Here is a 22,142-nt window from a genome sequence, read left to right on the forward strand (position 1 = left end):
GAATTATTCATGGATTTGGCTAAGGGATTTGTCATTGGATTTCCATATGTTCCATATAATGTGGTCAAGAATTTTTTTGTGGATAAGGTTAGGAAGCTGGTATACTTTGATGGGTAGGTTCTGATAGTACAATAGCTTGAATATAGAAAATAATAGTTTTGGCATTTGTTGCACGTGACTAAGGCCTTAGTAATTATAGTAAAAATTAAAGCTGGGTAAATTTTTAGAAATGCACACCTACACAATATAGAAATAGAAAATTAAATATTTCATAACTTATAATACAACAACGTAATATGCAATTTTCTTGGCTGAAATCAATAACACAAAAGTTGTTAAAATATATATATTAACAAATGAAGCTGCAACATTGAGTGATATGCCATGTTTGTTTTTATAGATACTGAGGTTGAAGAAATGAAAGGATGATAAATTCATCTATTCTAACCAAACCGCCTACCAAACCTAACCACTATTTAGCAATTTGGTAACTAATTCTATAGATTTAGGGTTAACTTGGCCCACCAACTCTGCCCATGATTTGACCAACTCGCCCCTTAATTCCGCCAATTACACTAGTATTCATTAAACATGTTAAATGTTCTATATACATATAAGCCTAGGCAAATTTATAATAACACATTAGATTGACACATAAAAGCATAAAATTAGAATTGAATTATGCTTAAAATCAATATACCCGGCAATAAAAAAGATGACATTGAATTATTACTTCATTTCATCACAAGGAAATAAAGTTACAATCAACATCTATAAGCACTTGCATCAGAACGCCCTTGAACATTGTCCACATTTTATTGGATAATTAGAAAAAGGAATAGCCTACATTCAATGGCACCAGTTCAGTATGAAAACAATATGACATCACTGAAACTTATGCATTTAATAATAAAAGTCCTTTATTGAAATTACATGTATATAACACAAGAAACTATTACAGTTAGCACTTATAATGTACATTTGCTTATTAAATTCAATACCAAAATGATATAACATCACAAAACATTTTAATGCAGATAAAAAAAAACCTTCATTAAAAACTACAGGTTATATCATACCCTGTACCATTGTAAAAAACAATTATTGTTAACACATATAATGTTCAAAATTCTTACAAGCATCGAAATACTGTATGGAGTAAAATTGATCAAAATTATAGAGATAATAGTATAAAAGCATTTACAAGTACAGAAACATACTTTAAAAAGCCAATAATGAACATGGTACAAAGTTTTAAAAAATAAGCAAACAAGCAGACAGCCATCAAACTAAATATCATTCAAAAGGTCAGATAGATAATAGCAGAGACATTTACCACCATGAAGGATAGTCAGTTTACTGTAATGTCGCTATTAAAAAACTAAGAATGAACTAGCTAACTTCTTTTAACCCCTTTGAGACGATGACGCCTTTGTAGACGCCATGAGCAAATGGGTACGCGAGGATGCCGATGTTGGCGTCTTGATTATATTTATTGTAGTTGTACCTGCGTGACCCCCATACTCTGTAAACTGGCTTCATCATATTTTCTATGGTTATCAAAATTCTCGGGTGAAAGAGAGAACGAGCAATACAGCGGTGACTTTATTTTTATAATGCGAGTATTATGATGCAACATCGCACGTCTGGCAGCTAATGCTGCCCGCGAGATTTTGGCCCGGAGTGAAGGGGTTAATGTTTAGTATTGCAAATTCCACATAATGACTGCATTGTGTAACATTAACCTCGTGTGACTCCCAACTCAAGGCTAACAGGACTTGTAGACCTTCATGATGATGATGAGAAAGGGGATAAAGTACAGGTAAACGTCGACTTACGATGGCCGCGACTTACGATTGTTCGACTTTACGATGACGACGACGACGATATGATAATTTAACCCCTTCCATACGGTGCCGCACACGTATGCGTCATGAGGAGCAAGTGGATTCGCGACGCTGCCATATCGGCGTCTTGATTATATTTATTGTAGTCGCCCCTGTGTTTTTACATTCTCTCAAATGATTCATTCTCTGTGGTTTTCAAAATTCGCGGGTGAAAGAGAGAACGATCGATATAAGCGGTGACTATATTTTATGATGCGAGTATTATTACGTCACGTCGTACGGCTGGCATTGGCTGCTGCCCGCGAGATTTAAGTCCCGTACTGAAAATACATATTATAGTGTTTGAATATGGTAAAAAGGATAAAAATAATTAGATAAACTACTGTACATGTTTAATAGGCTATATTCAGTATCTCTGGTGGTTAATATACAGGTAGGCTAGGTACAGTGACCACGGAACAGAGTGGGGATCGACTTACGATGAGATCGTCTTACGATGGCTCTATCGAAACCTAATGCCATCGTAAGTCGACGTTTACCTGTACTCCCATGAAATGGTTGATTTAAGCCCGTGAAACATAGGTTCGTGACCCAGTCAAATTGTTGTTTGGGTTCCACCTGACTCGGCTTACCCCAAGCAGAGATGATCAGGCAGATTGGCAGTATGACGTCCTAGCATCAGGCACACAATGTCATCATTTGAATTACGTAACTCTGAAAAACATTACATCGTGGATCAGTGTATCATGTCTGTCTCTCATCTGACATTCATAGGTTCTGACCATGTAGCTAGTTTAGCCTACACTAAGAACTTTCTGACAAATTTGTTAAACACCAAATCTTGGACATTGCATTGTAACAGGTTTGGCATTTTTGCATAATCTCCCACCGTCTCCCAAAAAAAAAGGTTGACAGAAAAAGGTGCAGTAGGTTAAATCTGTGGTGGGGGATTATGCAGTTAAGCAACAGGTTTTTCCTGGGAAAATCATACCAGTATTAATGACAATCTTAAATAAATGGACAGAGCTGTAATATCCACTTGGCCTAGATGGAGCTACACCATTCTAAAGATCATCCTGGTTGTCGTCACTGATACTGACGGCCTGGATATTATTGTACCTCAGGCAATTAACAGATGATGGCAGGACCCCGTGTTCCCTCATAAAGTCCAAGGAAGCCCTATTGTCTTTGTAACATTGCTTATTAATGTCACCTGGAATTGGAGAACATCCAGTGCATAATGTGAAAGCCATCGTCTAACTGGCAGTGACTGGACTGGACAGATGACAACATGACGTCTCAATCCTATGCACACAGCTTCATTTGGTAGTATATTTGCTTTTAGTAATTTTTTTCCCGCCAAGGAGAATGTATAAGAAGTTGATGTATTGTAATTTACTAGATTAATCTTTAATTTCCTTTTACTATATCATGTAGGTGTGCACTTCTAAAAAAATACTAAACCAGTTTATATTTAAGCTTGTCACTTCAAGGGAAGATATGATAGGTAGATCTGTGGTACACTTCTTGCAAGTGGGGACAGGTAAAGAATTTTACTTCGTTCCTAACGAGTTATTACTTGGTAAGCAATCTTGGAGTCTTGTCTGCAAGGACTAGTTGTTCCCCCACCACTGGTGCTCTTCATTCCATACCTGGCTCACCATCCCAAGACATGGATTACAAAAGAACACACACACACACACACACATACACATACACACACACACACATACACATACACACACACATATACATATACATATACATATACATACACACACACACACACACACACATACATACATACATACATACATACATACATATATATATATATATATATATATATATATATATATATATATATATATATATATATTAATAGATAAATGGCAAAATAACAACAGGTAAACCATGTCCAAACCCCATGACAGAGGACAAGAGAAGCTACATGCTGCTGATATGCTCATCACTAATCTTTATAGTAGATTAGAATAACTGAGCACAACAATTTAGAATGGACTAAAGAGTGCATCATATGCAGCAGATAATTATTAATACCATACAAATTGGAATACTGAGACTGTAAACCTCACAAGGGATGTTCAAAGTGTTGTTTGAGAGCATGTATAAAAGGAGAGATGCATACTACAAGACACCACACCAGCCAGTAAAGAATTCTGTAAGTTAACCTATCATACAGTCTACTTGTGCAACTCATTGATGTATCCCATAAGTAGATCTTTTCACAGGACACAAACTGAAGGAAAATCTTCCAGTAATAGATATACTGTGAAGGAAAATCTTCCAGTAACAGATATCATATCTAACCATCCCTTGATTTGATACAGCATCAGGGTCCATTCGAGAAAGCCATATCTGCCAAACTGTTAATTTCTCCTAGTCTACCTCATTGCTAAACACCTCAAAATGATCCAAGCAGGTTTCAAAGAGCACGTTTTTTTTTGTAAATAATGAATTGTCAGCTTAGATAAACGTGTGTGTGAAGAATATAATTTCACAAATTGAGAGTACTAATGACAAATATTATGCTGGGCTTTGATGAATGCCATACATATGGAATTTAATGGCAGTTCTATCAAAATATTGTACCAGATCCAGTGTTTGTATGAATATATGAAATGTGTATATGAGATTGAAACTGTCCTAAGTGCAACACATGGAAGATGCAACACTTCATACTAGTGCACCACACTAATAATCCCATGACAACAACAACTTTGGGTGAATTCTCTGCTGAAAATTTCTTTGGTGATGATGTAATCACCCACAGTTCTGGCTGGAACTGATGAATCCATTCAGACCTTGCCAAACTGTTCAAGGAAAGTAAAAGGCTAGTGTGCCATAGTTGCAAGGCAGTGCAACATGACATTACCTGGCGGGCTAATAAATGGTTATATGACAATTACTGTACAGGCCTACAGTTTCTTTAGTAATAGTTAAAATAAGTCTGCCATTTCCAGACTGTCTTAAGTGACAAAATCCATAGAACAAAAGTAGTATGTTGTTGTTGTTGTCGTTCCCTAGACTGTCTGTCCGAGCAGTCCCGTCTCCCCAAGGAAGGCCACAGCCGAAACTGGGTTTTCCCACAAATCCTTTATAGAGTGTATGTTGTGTTGTTTGCGTGCATGATTGTGTATAATGCAGTCTTCCATTATGTGTTGTATGGTATGGGGTGAAGTGTTACATCCTGGGCAGCTGTTCACAACACGGTCGTCCAGCCTCTTCTGGTAGCTTAGAAGTGCTGGGTGGTGACCGCATCGCAGTCTGGCCAAGTGGACTCTGTCCTTTCGTGGGAGAGAGGATTCAGAAGGGTGGATATCAGGGGGTCTGGCATGCAGCAGTGTGTTGTCTTTCAGTGTGTTAATGGAGCGGTGAGTGATATGATTATGAATATGTTTCCGGAGGCTGGTATTTGGTGGTTGTGGAGGAAGAGAAGAGAGTATCTGTGCGTAATAAAGGTCTTTGGGTGTAGTTTTAATGTTTCTTGGTGTGTGTGGGTGTTCTGCTATGTAGTATAGCGGGTGTGATGTGTTTGTGGTTGCTGCAGCAAGTGTTTGCGTGCCTCTCATGTCGAGGTGGTCCTTGACTTTGAGGACTTTTGTTTCATGGTGTAAATGGTCTGTAGGTGTTGTATTTGTGCAGCCTGTAATTGTTTTTAGGGCTTTGTTTTGTATGATTTGAAGGGTGTTGTGGTGTGTCACACTGAGATTAGGAGCCCATGCAGGACTCGCATAATTCATCACTGAGCGTATGCATTGTTTGTATATTGTTATATTAGTTTCTTTGTTTTGTCCAAATGTTGTTCCAGTGATTGACTTAAGTGCGTTAAGTCTAGGTGTGCATTTGTTTTTTATGTTTGTGAGGTGTTGTTTGAAAGACATTGATGTATCGTATGTTACACCAAGAATTTTTGGTGTGTTTGTGTGTGGTATTAGAGTGTTGTTGATGTAGAGATGAGGTATGTATTTGTGTTCTTTTGTCCAGTTGGTGAGGAGCTACGCCTACCTGGGGGAGTACCACAAAGTAATATGTTGGAGTACGTGGTTTTCTGAAAGTGTTTTAATTGAAGCTGACAAAAATTTAAACATCATCAGGATGCTTTTGACAGGAACAGAATTTTTGAGTGATGTCTTGTACAAAACCTGTACAGAGATGATTATTCATACTTGTACAGAGATGATTATTCACACATGGGGTAATGGAAGACTGTAAATGTCATTACAGTTTATAGAAACTTATATGCTACAGTAATAAATCTGTAAATGATGGAACTGAATAAATAAGTTGATAACATTAGCACATTCACGAAAGTATATATCAGCAATTGAGTTACAAAGGCAATGGGCCATAACTTTTAAGTACGCATATCCTTGACTGCACCAGCGAGCATCCATAGATAATAATATCTGTAGAACATGTCATTTTATTGAAAAAAGTAATTGGGATAGCCTTAATCCCTTTGGTGAGGTGTCTGAATAAAGTAAAACGAAGACCAAATCTGCAGAGTATGATATCCTAGTTATGGGGTTAGTCTGCTGTAACTTGTCAGGAAATATGTCTGTCAAATTTTGAATTATGGAGTGGTACCCTGATTGGGTGGTGCTAAGAGGGAGGGTGGGGGGGTGTGGAGTGTATTCAGGGATGGAATGGGTGGGAATGATTTTATGACTTTTTCTTTTTGGCTACCCCCCTTGTAAGGGGGAAAAAGCCTTGGTATATGTATGTATATGTATGTACCCTGATTGGGCACTATGATGCCTCAGGAGGCACTAAACTGAAGAGAAAATCTTCCCATCCACCCAAAGAAAATGTTTTATTGATTATTGTTTGGCTCCCAGAGCATTACCAACTCGAAGAATAGGGGTGATCTTGTGTATATCCACAGGGTAAAAAAAAAATGATAATGTACACAAATTATAGATAGGGTCTAGAGTTAACAAAAGCCAAACATGTGGTAATTAAAAGTCTGATATAAGGACAAACTGTGAGATGAGCATGTGTAAGATGGCATGAATATCCTGCAGTACAATTAAGTTGGTTTAGCCCAGGTCTGTAATTATATTGTCAGTCACTGAATGGATCATAGCTAAAAGTAGGCAGTGATAATGGACACAACAAAGGTTGACAGCTGTAGCTTAAAAAGAAGTAAATAAGATGTAGAGTAGGCAGAAGATGAACCTATTAACAGGATGGACGTGAACAGGGGGAAGTAACATGGGTGAGCGTTAAAGATCAAGCGTGAAATGAAGGAACTTGATGTTGATAGCAGTTTTTGCTGCATCATCCATTCCATTAATTCAGTTTATGTTTACAGCTGAAAATAATGATTCTCTCTCTCTCTCTCTCTCTCTCTCTCTCTCTCTCTCTCTCTCTCTCTCTCTCTCTCTCTCTCTCTCTCTCTCTCTCTCTCTCTCTCTCTCTCTCTCTCTCTCTCTCTCTCTCTCTCTCTCTCTCTCTCTCTCTCTCTCTCTCTCTATCTCTCTCTCTCTCTCTCTCTCTCTCTCTCTCTCTCTCTCTCTCTCTCTCTCTCTCTCTCTCTCTCTCTCTCTCTCTCTCTCTCTCTCTCTCTCTCTCTTTCTTTCTTTCTTTCTTTGAGGCCATAATTAGGAGTGTGGGGAGAGGGCTTATTTTTTTATATCTTCCGCCCCTCTCTTATCCAGTTTACCCTTGAAGGGTTTCCTGAGGCAAAGTTGGATTTCATGGTGGAAGATAGAATATATACTAAAGTTGTAAAGCTCTGCATAAAGATATATTAGAATGGGCACAATATTTTTTCCCTGTTGATTGTATTAGAGCTTTCTTGAATGGAATTAAGATAGGCAGCTAGAACAAATGCTGAGGTTGTATAATTTAGTGGAATGGTTGATTCAGCCGTGTACCTCACTGTTAGCACTGGAGTAGAGGTAGAAGATGTAGAAAGAAGTGATGAAGAGAATATTTCTCCAAAGGCAACTCTTTGTTGACGGAGATGGATGGGCTGAATGAAAGTGTAAAAGTTTAGTGATATGAGCGAGTATTGTATTTCCTGGAAGTAGTTGATGCCTTGCTGTGGATGTACTGTGTCTTGTGACACTGTTTCTGACCCAGGGCAGTGGACAAGATGCCGGGATGACCCGTCATCCAGGAGGTGCCAAGATGAGTGGGAGGGATGAGGGTAAAGGGGAGTGGAATATGTAGGGGTTGGAATGGGTGGGAGTGGTTTTTATGCCTTTGTTTTTTGGCTACCTCCCATGTAAGGGGGGGAAAAAAGCCTTTGGTATATCTATGTAGTTGATGACAGCTTTCTGGACAAAAATTACAGCAGGTGACCCTACTTTGAGATTGAGATATAGAAGGAAAGGGAATGGTTGGGAGACCCCATTGTTGTCCCCATCAAATCAAGTGCCATGTCATTTGCTTCCCATGATGCTAATAGCAAATCATCGAAATAGGAAAATACTCGAAGTTTTGATGAAAATAAAATAGTCTGAGAAAGCCTGTGATGCATACAAGATTAGTGAGAGGTTTTTATAAATGCAGAGTATGTGGCAAGAGGTTTTGCCAAAAGTTGAGGGAAATGGTGTGCTAATAGCAAAAATTGAAATGATAATGATAAAGAGAATTTAAGTGAAGGGGTCTTGTGAGACTGGTCACTCCAAATTGAATGACATCCAATAGAAAAAATTTAGACCATTAATTTACCAGTAGTACTGAAGATGTCATAAAAGTAGACATAAAAAAAAAGTAAGTGGTTCAACAGGTGACTTTGACCTTTCTATTTGAGAGGCTACTCAAAATCTGAAAAGCGTTAGGTTCCTATTTTTTTTTTTTTTTTTTTTTTTTGGTAACCACAGTGGAAAAGTATTAATGCAGACTTCTCCCTTGCATCAGAAAAGCCAAAATCCAACTAGATTTTTTCAATAGCCAGTATAAAACAGACTAACCACCTGATATAAAGTTAATTTTTCTAGAGATTTTTGTTATGTACATGACTGGAATAAAAACAAAATGCTAAAAAAGATACTGAACAACGAAGCTTGCCACTAAACAAACAAGTTGGGAAGATATTAGAAAAGAATTACCATGAGAGTTGGGTCTGCATCAATCACTTTTTGGTATGTGATCAATGTATGACCAACATTAAAGAATGAAGAGCAGTGACTGATGGAGCATGCACATGATGGATGACAAAAGTGATACAGGTTGAGGTTTTTCCTGTTCTTTATATAGGACAAATGAAAAAAATAAGGGCCTGAAATCTTGTGTGGAACAGTTGGTGAAAAAGTGTATAGGAGAATGAATAAAAAGCCAAGCATTTGAAAGGAATGAGATGAGTGGAATGACAATGCACAATTGCAGGGAAGGTAAAACACATCCATGTTTTACTGTGTAGCTGTTAATTTATAGATGAGCAAGGGTTTCTCTTAGCTTAAAAGATTCCTGGCACCAGCCAGAAATATTTAAAGTGCAGTTATATTTGTCATTGGGTTAAGTGAGAAAATTTATTGAGGGTCGAAAATATCCCGTAACTGAAGGAAACTGGTTGGTAGTGCAGTAATGTAGTTAGATTTGAACCCCTACTTGGGTAACACACCTCACTGGGTCTATAAAAATGGAGAGGGCAAAATTCAGACTGGGAAAGTGGTGGTTAAAGAAGTAAAAGAAATTTGGCCCTACCAAATAAGGGCTATAGACAAATGTGAAGATTATCAGAGGTGATGTCCTAAAGCTGCACCATTGTTTACCAGGATTGTTTTGTGAAAAGAGGGAGGGAGGGGTGGTGAATGGGAGTGTATGTGGGGATGAAATGGATGGGAATGGATTATGTCTTTGACTTTGGCTACTTCCCTTTTTATTTATTTCCTTCCTTCCTTTTGCCTGCAGTTTTCTACTGGTTTTCATGCCAGGAGAGCTGACAATTAGAAGCTGATCTTGTCCTAATTTGTTGTGGATACAAATGACCCTTCATCCACAAGGTGCTGAGATGGGAGGGGCGTTAAATAGGTGTTAATGTATATCAAGTGGATGTGTGCTGTGACATGAATATCCCCTTGTAAGGGGGAGAGTGATTTTCATATTTATACATTTGTTTGTGTTGTCAAGTTGTGCAGATCAATTGAGATGAGATTGGTTGTTAGGAATGTGTCAGAACTAGTTTGCATGGATTTCTTAGCATTATGCATTTTTGTGATGCTAAATATAAATTTTGTACTCCACAGATGAACAAAATTATTGGGTTCACACGAAGTCTACTGCAAGTTGTTATGATGTCAGAAGTGGATATGCCAGTGCGTCAAGCAGGAGTTATATACCTGAAGAATATGGTTGCCCATCACTGGAAAGATGCTGAATATGAGGCTGGTGAACCCATCCCCTTCCACATCCATGAACAAGACCGAGCCATGATAAGAGATGCAATAGTTGATGCTGTTGTTCATGCACCAGATCTTGTCCGGTGAGTGTTGATTATATATATTAGTTCTGTTCTTGAGCAGGAAATTGATAACTGGTTGTAAATGGTCTTGCTCTCTGTTTGGACGTTAGGTTGACTTTTATTTTATTTATTTATTTATTTTTTCTTCTGTACTTATAGTGGTGGTAAGTATTTGAGTGGCAGTAACTAGCACTTCTGTCCTTTAGGACAGTATTACACCAAAGAGGTTGGGGTCACAAAATTATAGAGGAGAGATTTAAGGAGGGTAATAAATGTGTAGAAGATAAAATTATCAGTATTATTTTCCTTGTATATAATCGATTATACCTAGACTTCTACTGAGTAGTTTTTATGGGATATTCCAGAATGAGGAATTTTGTGGCATGTATATTTTGTTTGCGAGATTGTCTTTAATCTGCATTGTTGCATTGCCTCTGACCTGAGTAATGTGGAAGGGGATAGGAATGACCCATCATCCATGAGGAACTAAGATAAGGAGAACTGTGTTTTTGGATGGGTGTGGTATGTATGCAGAATGGGTGTATTTTTCAACTGCCATTCCCTTTATGAGGGGGAGGAGGAGGAAGCAGTGAGAGTACACCAGTTTTGTCTGCTGGGCCCTGCTGCGGTGCTATTTTGCTGCATTGCTTCTGACTCAGGCATTATACAGGGGGGGGAGGATAAATCTTTATCCACAATGACACAATGAAGTTTTTAAAAGGGAAACAAATGGGTGTGGTATGGGTAGAGTTTGGTATGCCTTGGCTGGCTAACCTCCATTAAAATGGGGAAGAAGCCTTTTGATATAAGTATAAATCTTTTTCATAAATTCTTGGAATAATGTTTTAACTTTTATCACACATTGGTGTTTCAGAGTTCAGCTTGCTGTATGCACCTACCAAATGGTAAAACATGATTTCCCAGGGCGTTGGACTACCATAGTGGACAAGATCAGCATCTACCTTCAAAATCCCGATACCAGTTTATGGATGGGTGCTCTCCTATGTCTCTACCAGCTTGTCAAAAATTTTGAGTAAGTCATGGATGTTAGTTTTTAGTAGTAGTAGTAGTAACAGTAATAGGGGAATGTCTTTCTCATGAGGGGATGTAGAGGTTGGGTTGCAGATTAAACTTCAATATGACTCAGATTTTCGCTTGCAGCATCAGATGCCTAATGTATGATGCATCACACTACGTGCGTCATATAGTCATTACTGTATTGTTCTCTTTCACTGAGTAATGATAAACACAGGCAACATGATCAAACCAGTTCACAGAATTTGGGGGCTACTCAGCTACAACTACAAAATAAATATAATCAAGACACTGACGCCAGCATTCTCATGCCTTGTGATGCCAGCATAGGCGTCATTGTATAGAAGAAGTTGAGTAAAGTGGCCTTGCTGCATTGCTTCTGACCCAGGGCAGTGGGCAGGAGAAAGGGATGACCCTTCATCCATGAGAAGCTAAAATGAGAGGGAGGGAAGAGTGGTGGATGGGAGTGAGTACATGCATCTTGATATGCTTACATCTTTCATAAAGGGGCTGTTGGTATATAGCTAGATAGATAGTAGTAATAGTTTTACTTTTGTAGTGTGTTGCTCAAGGGTGACTGCACCATCACAGTTAACAGATTGATACAACACCATCTGAGCTGTTATTTGTGTAATGGAGAAGAATAAATACTGTAACAGTGGAGATATAAATATGACAAATTGATTGTTGGACACTGTTGTGGTGTTCTGTTATTCTGCATTGGTTGTTGACCTCAGCATTGGGATGGATGAGACAGTGTAGATGTAGTTATTAATCTATATGACAATTATACCCATCCTTGACTATGAGGTACATTTTTGATCTCCCTCCCTATAGAATAGATATTAATTCACTAGAATCTGTAATGAGGAAAATGACCCACAGCTTTCACCACAGAGTGGTGGATGTATGGAGCAAACTAGCAAACTAGACAAAACAATAGTGTGCAAAATCCATAACGAATTTAAGAGCAAATTAGACATCAAGATACAGAGATGGGGCACCATAAACGTGGCTCCCCTGCCATAAGATACAACTAGGTAGATACAGAATATACACACTCCATTTTACTGACCCTGCTATATAAATTGAAACGAGGGTGCAATTACCCACCAACAGCATCCATGCCAACGAGCAGTGTTGACCTGTCAGTCTAAATCCCCAAAGGGAATTAGATTAGTAGAGTCAAATTTCTTGGTTCCAATAACACAATAGAAAGAATTTGCACCAACAGACAACCTGACCTGACCCACACTGAGGTCCTGGACACCCGGTCATCAACACTGGTAGTTGTACAAGGGAAAGATTGCTATCAACTACAACAACCTGCACGCTACACACTTATGACTAGCTCTAAGATAGTCACAAACTGTATATTGTCAGTGTACTTATGTATCCCTGGTAAACTGTTTATTATCGTTATCTCACACACACATAGAGTATGTGAGTTCAAATCTAAATATTATAATTGGAAATCAAAGATATAGAGTAGGAATGTACATGAATTGAGTCTACATACATTACAAAATTAGAGAAAAGGAAAAAGGACCCAATGAGCATTGCTCTTTTCCTGTATATGTGAGGTAAACAATAAGGTAATAAAACACACACAGTTAAAGTCGAAAACAGCAATATGAAAAGTAGAAGGTTTATAGTTGTTTATGTGCCACCAAAAACTAAGACCTGGACTGAAAGTGAACATTCAAAATTACTAGAAGACACACAGAACGAGTTAACCGAGACACTGAAATATGGAGAAAATATAGTAATTATAGGTGACTTTAACGAAAAGGAAATAAATTGAGAAGAATTGACAATGGGAGGTGGAGATGAACTCTGGGGAAATGTCCTACTGGATACGACTATAGATTACACATTGACGCAATGGGTTAAAGAAAATACTAGATTTAGACAAAATGAAGAACCATCAAGACTAGATTTGATATTCACCTCTGAACCAGAAATAGTGGAAGAAATCAATTATAAAACCAATTGGGAAGTGACCACATACTAATAGAGATCGAACTTAAAGAACAAAATGTGGTAAGAAGGAACGAGAAACATAGAGAAGGAAGATTGATGTCCAACAAAACTGATTTTGTAAAACTTAGAGAAAAAAATCAAAATGCCTGTTGGGAAAAAAATTGCAAATGATGAAACAAAGACAGAAGAGAAATGGAACATTTTCAAAGAAATATATAAAGAGGGAGCAGACAAATATGTGCCTAAGCAGAAACAGAAAAGGGAGTACATAAAGTGCTGGTATAATAAAAAGTGTAGCGATGCTAAAGATAGAAGAGACAAAGCTTGGAAAAGAGACTAAAAAGATTAAATGGCAAACATACATTAAACTGAGAAATGAATACATAGACATACGAAGAGAGGAAAAAAGAAACTATGAAAAAGATATAATAGCAAAATGCAAGGATCAACCTAAACTATTCTACAGATGTAAACGCCAAACTAAAAGACAAACACGAAATAAGAAAATTGCATGAATGAAATGAAAAATTCACAGAAGATGTAGAAATGGCTGAAGTAATAACCAGACACTAAGTCTGTTTTTACAATTGAAAACTCACAATTGTGGGATGATAGTCACCAGGAAGGATCCCCCAAAATGGAAAAAATAATGGTGACAGAGAAAGAAATAAGGGATCAAATAAAGGAACTCGATGTCAGAAAGTCACATGGGCCAGACGGAATAGCGAACTGGATATTAAATGAATGCATAGACAAACTCAGACAAAATACACAAAGATAATTTACTTCTCACTCAAAGAAGGAAAAGTACCACAAGACTGGAAGAATGCTTATATTGTACCAATATATAAGGGAGGAAATAAAGAAGATCCAACAAATTATAGACCATCCCTTTAACCCCTTCCATACGGTGCCGCACACGTAGGCGTCATGGACTTAGATCTCGGTGGCAGCATCCAATGCCAGCCGTACGACGTGTCGTAATAATACTCGCATCATAAAATATAGTCACCGCTTATATCGATCGTTCTCTCTTCACCCGTGAATTTTGATAACCATAGAAAATGCGATTACAAAAGAATTAGAAAGAATGTCATTATGGAGGGGCGACTACAATAAATATAATCAAGACGCCGATATGGCAGCCTCGCGAATACACTCGCTCCCCATGACGCCTACGTGTGCGGCACCGTATGGAAGGGGTTAAAGCACAATTGCAAAAATATGCAAAAGAGTTATTAAAAACAAATGGACTAAACACTTGGAAAAGAACAAAATATAAACCTAACCAATTTGGAGATGGCTAGGGAGGTTGTGCCTTCCTGGACCAACAAAAGGCTTTTGACAAAGTGCCACACAAAAACTACTAAGAAAAATTGAACTAATAGGTGGAATACAAGGAAAATTATTGGAATGGATGGAAGGCTTCTTGAAAGGAAGAAAAATGAGTGATACTTACAGAAAATAACTCAAAATGGGTAGACATGATAAGTGGAGTACCCCAAGGCTCTGTGTTGGCTCTGATAATGTTTGCTATTTGTATATATGACATGAATGAAGGAATTAGATGCTATATAAACTTCTTTGCAGATGATGCAAAACTATTGAAGAGTAATGAAGAAGACTGTAAATCCTTTCAGGGAGATCTGGACAAAGTGGAATTTGAGTAAAAAGAACGAAGTGAACTTTAACATTAAAAAATGTAGTATAATGGAATCTGGAGAGAGCAAAAATAGAATATCCAGTAAATACAAAATTGGAACAAAAGTTATTAAAGTAAATTCAGAAAGAGATCTAGGAGTGATCATTTCAAATGACATGACACCAGACAAACATGTAAACAAAGTAGTTGGAGAAACCTACAACTTAATAAGATCAATGGAAGTGGGCTTTGACTACATGGAAGAGGAAATGGTAAAGAAAATCCTAGTTGCACTGATAAGACCAAAAGTAGAGTATGCAACGTCACTATGGACACCCAGTACAAAAAAAAAGCATAAAGAAACTAGAAAGAATTCAAAGAGTACCAACAAAGATGGCACCAACACTCAGCATGTTGACATATGAACAAAGATTGGACAAACTAAACTTATTAACTCTGGAGCAGAGAAGAGAGGCGATTTGATATCCATATATAGAATTATGAAAGAGATGGAAATCCTTGACAGGGATGATCTACTTAATAGGACTGAAGAAATACAAGGGGACACAAAAAGAAACTTAAGAATGACAGTTACAGAAGAGATCTGAAAAAGAATAGCTTTCCACATAGTGATAGATACATGGAATAAATTGAAAGAGAAATCAGTGAGTGCTAAAATTATACATGACTTGAAGAAAGAACTGGATGCGGAAAGATACAACTGCGGGTCCCTACGAGTATAGCTCTTCTCCCACAAAATACAACTAGGTAAATACACACACACATATAGTACACACTTTTAACTTAAGATCAATGAAAGTAGCCTTTGACTACATGGATGAAGAGATTGTAAAGAAAATACTAGTTATGCTGATTAGACCAAAATTAGAGTACACTGCAACACTGTGGACAACTGTTAAAAAAACAAAACAAAGAAACTATAAAGAACTCAAAGAGCAACGACAAAGATGGCATCAACACTCCAGTTTGACATACGAACAAAGATTGGATAAACTAAATCTACCAACCCTGGAACAGAGAATAGGTGATTTGCTAATCATCTACAGAATTATGAAAGGGATAGAAATTCTTGATAGTGATGACTTACTAAAGTGGGACAGAAGAAAAACAAGAGGACACAAGGAGAAACTTAAGAAGGACAGTTACAGAAGAAATCTGTAATAGCTTCCCACACTGTGATAGATTTCTGGAATAAACTGAATGAGGAAACAGTGAGTGCTAAAACTATACATGACTAAGAACAAATTGGATGCAGAAAGATGCAAAAGCAGGTCACTATGAGCATAGCTCTCTTCCTGTAAAATACAACTAGGTAAATACACACACACACACACACACACATACACACACACTCACAGACACACACACTCACAGACACACACACTCACAGACACACACACTCACAGACACACACACTCACAGACACACACACTCAGACACACACACTCACAGACACACACACTCACAGACACACACACTCACAGACACACACACTCACAGACACACACACTCACAGACACACACACTCACAGACACACACACTCACAGACACACACACTCACAGACACACACACTCACAGACACACACACTCACAGACACACACACTCACAGACACACACACTCACAGACACACACACACACACACACACACACACACACACACACACACACACACACACACACACACACACACTACTTGAGCTCAATTTGGGAAAAAATGAGAAACATAAAAGGAAGACTAATGTATAACACACACACTCACAGACACACACACACTCACAGACACACACACTCACAGACACACACACACTCACAGACACACACACACTCACAGACACACACACACTCACAGACACACACACTCACAGACACACACACACTCACAGACACACACACACTCACACAGACACACACACACTCACACAGACACACACACACACACACACACACACACACACACACACACACACACACACACACACACACACACACACACACACACACACACACACACACACTACTTGAGCTCAATTTGGGAAAAAATGAGAAACACACAAAAGGAAGACTAATGTATAACACAAAATGGAATTTGGGAAACTTTGAAAATTCTTTCAAAAAGCAAATTGGGAGAACCTCTAATGAAGAAATGCAGGTGGAAGAGAAATGGATGATTTGATAAGAAATCTATAATCAGGGAGTGGATAAATATATACCAAAACAAAAACAGGAAAAGGTATACATGTACTGGTTCAACAAAAAATATAGTGAGGCAAAAGATAGGGACAAAGCTTGGAAAAGATGAAAAAAACAAAAAAAACAAAAACCAGGTAAGTGGTACATATATATCAAACTAAGAAATGAATATGTAAAAATATGGAGGAAACAAAAAAACTGAAGAAGACATAATAGACAAATGTAAAGATAACCTAAATTATTTTACATATATAAATGATAAATGAAGAAATAAACAGGAAATATAGGGAAACTACGTCAAGGGAATATGAACTATATAGAAGATTTAGAAATGGCTGAAATTATGAACAAACATTTCATATCTGTATTCACAAAAGAAAATTTACAATTGGGATGAAAGAAGGGGAGAAAGATTCCCCCCAATGACAGATAATTGTGGTACAGAAATAATAAGGGACCAAATAATGAACCTTGATGTCAGAAAATCTCACAGCCCAGATGGAATTGCAAACTAGATACTTAAAGAATGTATAGATGAACTAACAGACAAAATATACAAGATTGCTCACTCAAAGAAGGAAAAGTACTGGAAAAATAGGTCAGTATATAAAGCGGGAGACAAGGGGGACCCAACAAACTATAGACCGGTTTCCCTAAGTACAATAGCTAAAATTTGTGAAAAAGTCGTCACAGAGCAGATGGACTAAACATCTGGAGGAGAACAATATACTAAATCCAAAACAATTTGGTTTTCGACAGTGAAGATTATGTGCCACAAACTTGATTTGTTTTCATTCAAAGTATTAGATATATTGCAAGAAAGGGATGGATGGGCAGACTGTGCTTTCCTGGACATACAAAAACTATTAGGAAAACTCAAAACAACAGGTGTACAAGGAAAATTACTGAAATGGATAAAGAATTTCTTGCATGGGAGAAAAATGAGTGGTGCTCAGAGATAAAAACTACCTGGGAAGAAATGATAAGAGGAGTCCCACAGTGCTCAGTATTGGCTCCAATAATGTTTGCTACATATGTAAATGACACGGATGAGGGTGTAGAATCTCATACAATAACTTCTTCGCAGATAACAAAACTACTACAGAAAGTACAAAAAAAGACAGTGAATCACTACAGAGAGACCTGGACAAGGTCTGGGAATGGAGTCAAACATGGGAAGTGAACTTAAAATTAAGAAATGTATAATGGAATTTGGAAAAAGTAAAAAAAAAAAAAAAAAAAAAAGAATATCAGGACAACATAAAATTGGTGCAAAGGAAGTTAGATGGAATTTGGAAAAAGTAAAAAGAGTATCAGGACAACATAAAATTGGTGCAAAGGAAGTAAAGGACGTTGGAACCGAAAAGGACCTAGGAGTAACTATTGCCAGAGATATGTCCCCAGACAAGCATATAAACAAATTAGTTTGAGAAGCCTACAGTTTACTGAGATCAATAAAGGTAGCTTTTAATTACCAGGATGAAATGGTAAAGAAAATACTAATCACACTGATAAGACCTAGATTGGAGTACACTGCGACACTCTGGACACCCAGTACAAAAAAGAATAAAAGGAAAATAGAAAGAATCCAAAGAGCAATGAGAAAAATAGCCCCAACACTTTCAAAATTGACATACGAGCAAAGATTGTCTAAACTGGAACTACCAACCCTGGAATAAAGAATCGTGAAAGGCATGGAAGTCCTTGACAGAGAAGACTTATTAAAGTGGGGTAAAAGAAAAACAAGGGGACATGAAAAACTCAAAAAGGATAGTTGTAGAAGAGATCTGGAAAGTTTTCCACAGAGTGGTGGATATTTGGAACAAGTTGGATGTAACAATAGTATGCAACTTCCATACAAGAATTTAAGAACAAACTAGATATTGTGAGATACAAAGATGGGTCACTACGAACATAGCTCCCCTTCCCATATAATACAACTAGGTAAATACACACGCACACTTTCTCTGTCGTAAAGGAAGAGAGGCATTTTCCTCATTCTCGTTCACCAGATGTGGTTGACAAACCACAGAAAATGTGATCAAACCCATTCATATTAAACTCTCTATGTAAAAATGTAAATAGTTCATAAAATGAGGCTTGGGCATGATCAAGTGTCCATATGATCATTTATATCTTTCCCTCTGTATGAAAAAAAAAAAAAAAACATACATACATACATCCCTGATCTGGTATCACTAACTCACACCACGGCACTAGCTGCCAAATGTACAACAATCCAACACTCGTGACTCACAATGCCCATGTAGGTGTCATAGCACCGAAGTGGTTGAAAAGGGGATATGGCTTCTTGGGATATGTTAGATGGGTGTTGAAGTGGTAAAGGGTGGGTGATGCCTTGGCAAGGGCACCCAGTTTATAAGGAAGAAAGAACCATGATGTATTTATGAATGTGTGATTTTTTGGTGATGAAACTAAGTGTCCTTGTATTTAATTTCAGATATAAGAAAAAAGAAGACAGAAATCCCTTGCACGAGGCCATGAGTATGCTTCTGCCCATGTGTTATGAGAGGCTAGTTCATCTCTTACCAGACCCATCAGAGCATTCTACACTCTTGCAAAAACTTATACTCAAAATATTCTATGCTCTAACCCAGGTATTTTATAGTCATATAAACTGTTATATACATATATGTTTATTGCAGTTTTCCATCAGGTATGATAGTTATTACAAGCTAGTTATTCAGATGTGGATTGAGTGAATAGTTATTACAAGCTAGTTATTCAGATGTGGATTGAGTGAATTTGTGGGAAAACGATGGGGGTGGATAGACAGGGTGAAAGTCACACTGGATGCAAGAGGAATGTCTATCAAGCTAGGAAAAGAGGCCAAAAATAAATGGATGAGTAAATGAACCCTGACTGTTGGGCTCTTCTTCAAGAAGTGCTTTGGCTTGCTGCATTGCCTTTACAAAAAAAAAAAAAAATAATAATAATAATAATATTTTGATGTGTTGGATGGCTATAACATGTGGTCATCTTTGACTTTGCCATCACCTTGTAAAGATTAAAGGACCTTAAGCATGTGTTTGTATGAGTTAGTGCTGGCCTATCTGCAGTGCCACCAGCAGCCAGAAGTAGCAATACTACAACAGATGATTCTTCACTATTCAGAACAGGTGGTGCAGGATTTCTCGAGATCTAAAACACCCCAGATGGTATAAATGTTTGATATTTGAAAGTATTCCCTAGATTCGGGGTTTTCTGAAATTGGGAGATAGTTGCAATGAACTTGAAAGTTTTAAATGAAGTAAAGTAAAGTAAAGGTGCAGGGGTGGCCCTTCATCCGCAAGAAACCTAGAGATTTGTAAAAGGGAAATGAATGAGTGTGGGATAGCTGGAGTGTGAGTGCATGCCGTAGCAGGCTACCTCCCTTGCAAGGGAGAAGAACCCATTTGGTCAGTAGATGAAAAAAAAAAAAAAATCGATATCTAGAATAACATAATGTTCATACTTATTGGTCAGCTCTAGTTCAGGGTTGAGAAGTAAGGACTACCACAAATGCTTTCTGACCATTTTTTCTTGGGTTTAGGCATGTTGGTGCCGTACCATGCACTTCACAATTAAGCATCAGCAGCACTGCTGAATTTACACACACATTTGTTTTGATTGTTGAAAGTTGATAATTTTTTATTAGTGGGTTGAGGTAGATGTGGGACTTTGCTAGGGATATGTTATGTCATCTTGGCTGTTCAATTTGTACATGAATGGGATGGTGCAAGAGGTAAATGTAAGGGTAAGGTTGGGGATTGGAAATGGTTAAAGGAAATGGAGAAAAGTGAAACATTAGCCAGCTGTTGTTTGCTGATGACACGCTTGCGGTAGGATCAGAGGAGGTTATGAGGAAGTTAGTGACAGTTTGTGAAGGTGTGCAAAAGAAGGAAATTGAAGATAAATGTGAGTAGAAGTAAGATAATGAGATGTACAATGAGAGAAATGGAAGCAGACTGGAAGTGAGTATTAAGGGAGAGAGACTGGAGGAAATGGATAGTTTTATATATTTGGGTGTGAATGTGGTGGGAAAGGGAGTTGGGGTGGAGGTAGAATGTAGAGAAAAGCAAATAAATGCTTTGAGGGATTAAAAAGTGTAATGAGAAATGGACATGTGGGAATGAATGCTAAGAGGAGAATGTATGAAGGAGTGATTGTGTCGAAAGCACTGTATGGGTCAGAAACATGGAACATAAGAGAGGAGGAGTTTGAATGTGTTCGAGATGAAATGGCTGAGAAGAGTGGTAGTGGTAAGTAGGCTGGATAGAATGAGAATGAGATGAGGAGGACAGCAGATGGGGAAAGGGAGTTGGGAGATAAGGTTGATAGAAGAGTATTGGGATGGTTTGGATACATGGAAAGAATAGTAAAAGGTTTGTGGAAGGAGTGAACATGAGGGGCCAACCAAGGATGAGATGAATGGATGTGGTAAAAGGGGCATTGGGAAAGGGGAATGTCTGTTGAGGAAGGAGGGAGCAAGACAGAAGATAGGGGTGAGTGGAGAATGGTTGTGTATGGATGATGATGTGTCGCATGGAAGGGAGTGGGTAGGGGGAGGGAGTATGTTTGAATGATATTTTGATGCAGCCCAAATAGATTTCTCCCAGTCTTCTTTTTTTCTGCACGAGGGGATGGAGAAGTGGGGGGTGCCAATTAAATGGAGTGGCCTTGCTGTGGATGTGCTATGTCTTGCTATATTGCTTGTAACCCAGGGATGACCCATCATCCAGGAGCCAAGATAAGAGGGAGGGAAAGGGGGTGAATGGGAGTAGATTTTATATATATATATCCCTTCCTTCCTTCCCTCCTAAGGGGGAAAAAGCTAATAGTATATGTATGGATGTAGTAACTGAGGATATACTGTCCAATTTCTTCTTAAACAATACCTTAAAATGTAGATCTGTATAACCATGTGGTTCGTGAAAGTTGAAGCTTCACATCGACATGTGGTGTGTGTCACTGTAGGAAACG

At 38.0% G+C, this 22,142-nt stretch overlaps 1 protein-coding gene across 2 annotated transcripts in view; it reads left to right on the forward strand.

Moving 5' to 3' along the window:
- Positions 1 to 22,142, forward strand: part of msk (importin-7 msk) — a 70,907-nt gene that overhangs the window by 1,041 nt on the left and 47,724 nt on the right. For both annotated transcript variants that reach the window (XM_076174651.1, XM_076174649.1), the window contains exons 2-4: positions 10,070 to 10,305; positions 11,159 to 11,317; positions 19,621 to 19,777. In XM_076174651.1, coding sequence (XP_076030766.1) covers positions 10,070 to 10,305; positions 11,159 to 11,317; positions 19,621 to 19,777 — 552 coding nt within the window. The remainder of the gene's footprint in view (positions 1 to 10,069; positions 10,306 to 11,158; positions 11,318 to 19,620; positions 19,778 to 22,142) is intronic.

The sequence above is a fragment of the Oratosquilla oratoria genome, chromosome 36 (genome assembly GCF_046742065.1).
Source record: "Oratosquilla oratoria isolate Oo_2021 chromosome 36, ASM4674206v1, whole genome shotgun sequence".
NCBI classification, from domain to species: Eukaryota; Metazoa; Arthropoda; class Malacostraca; order Stomatopoda; family Squillidae; genus Oratosquilla; species Oratosquilla oratoria.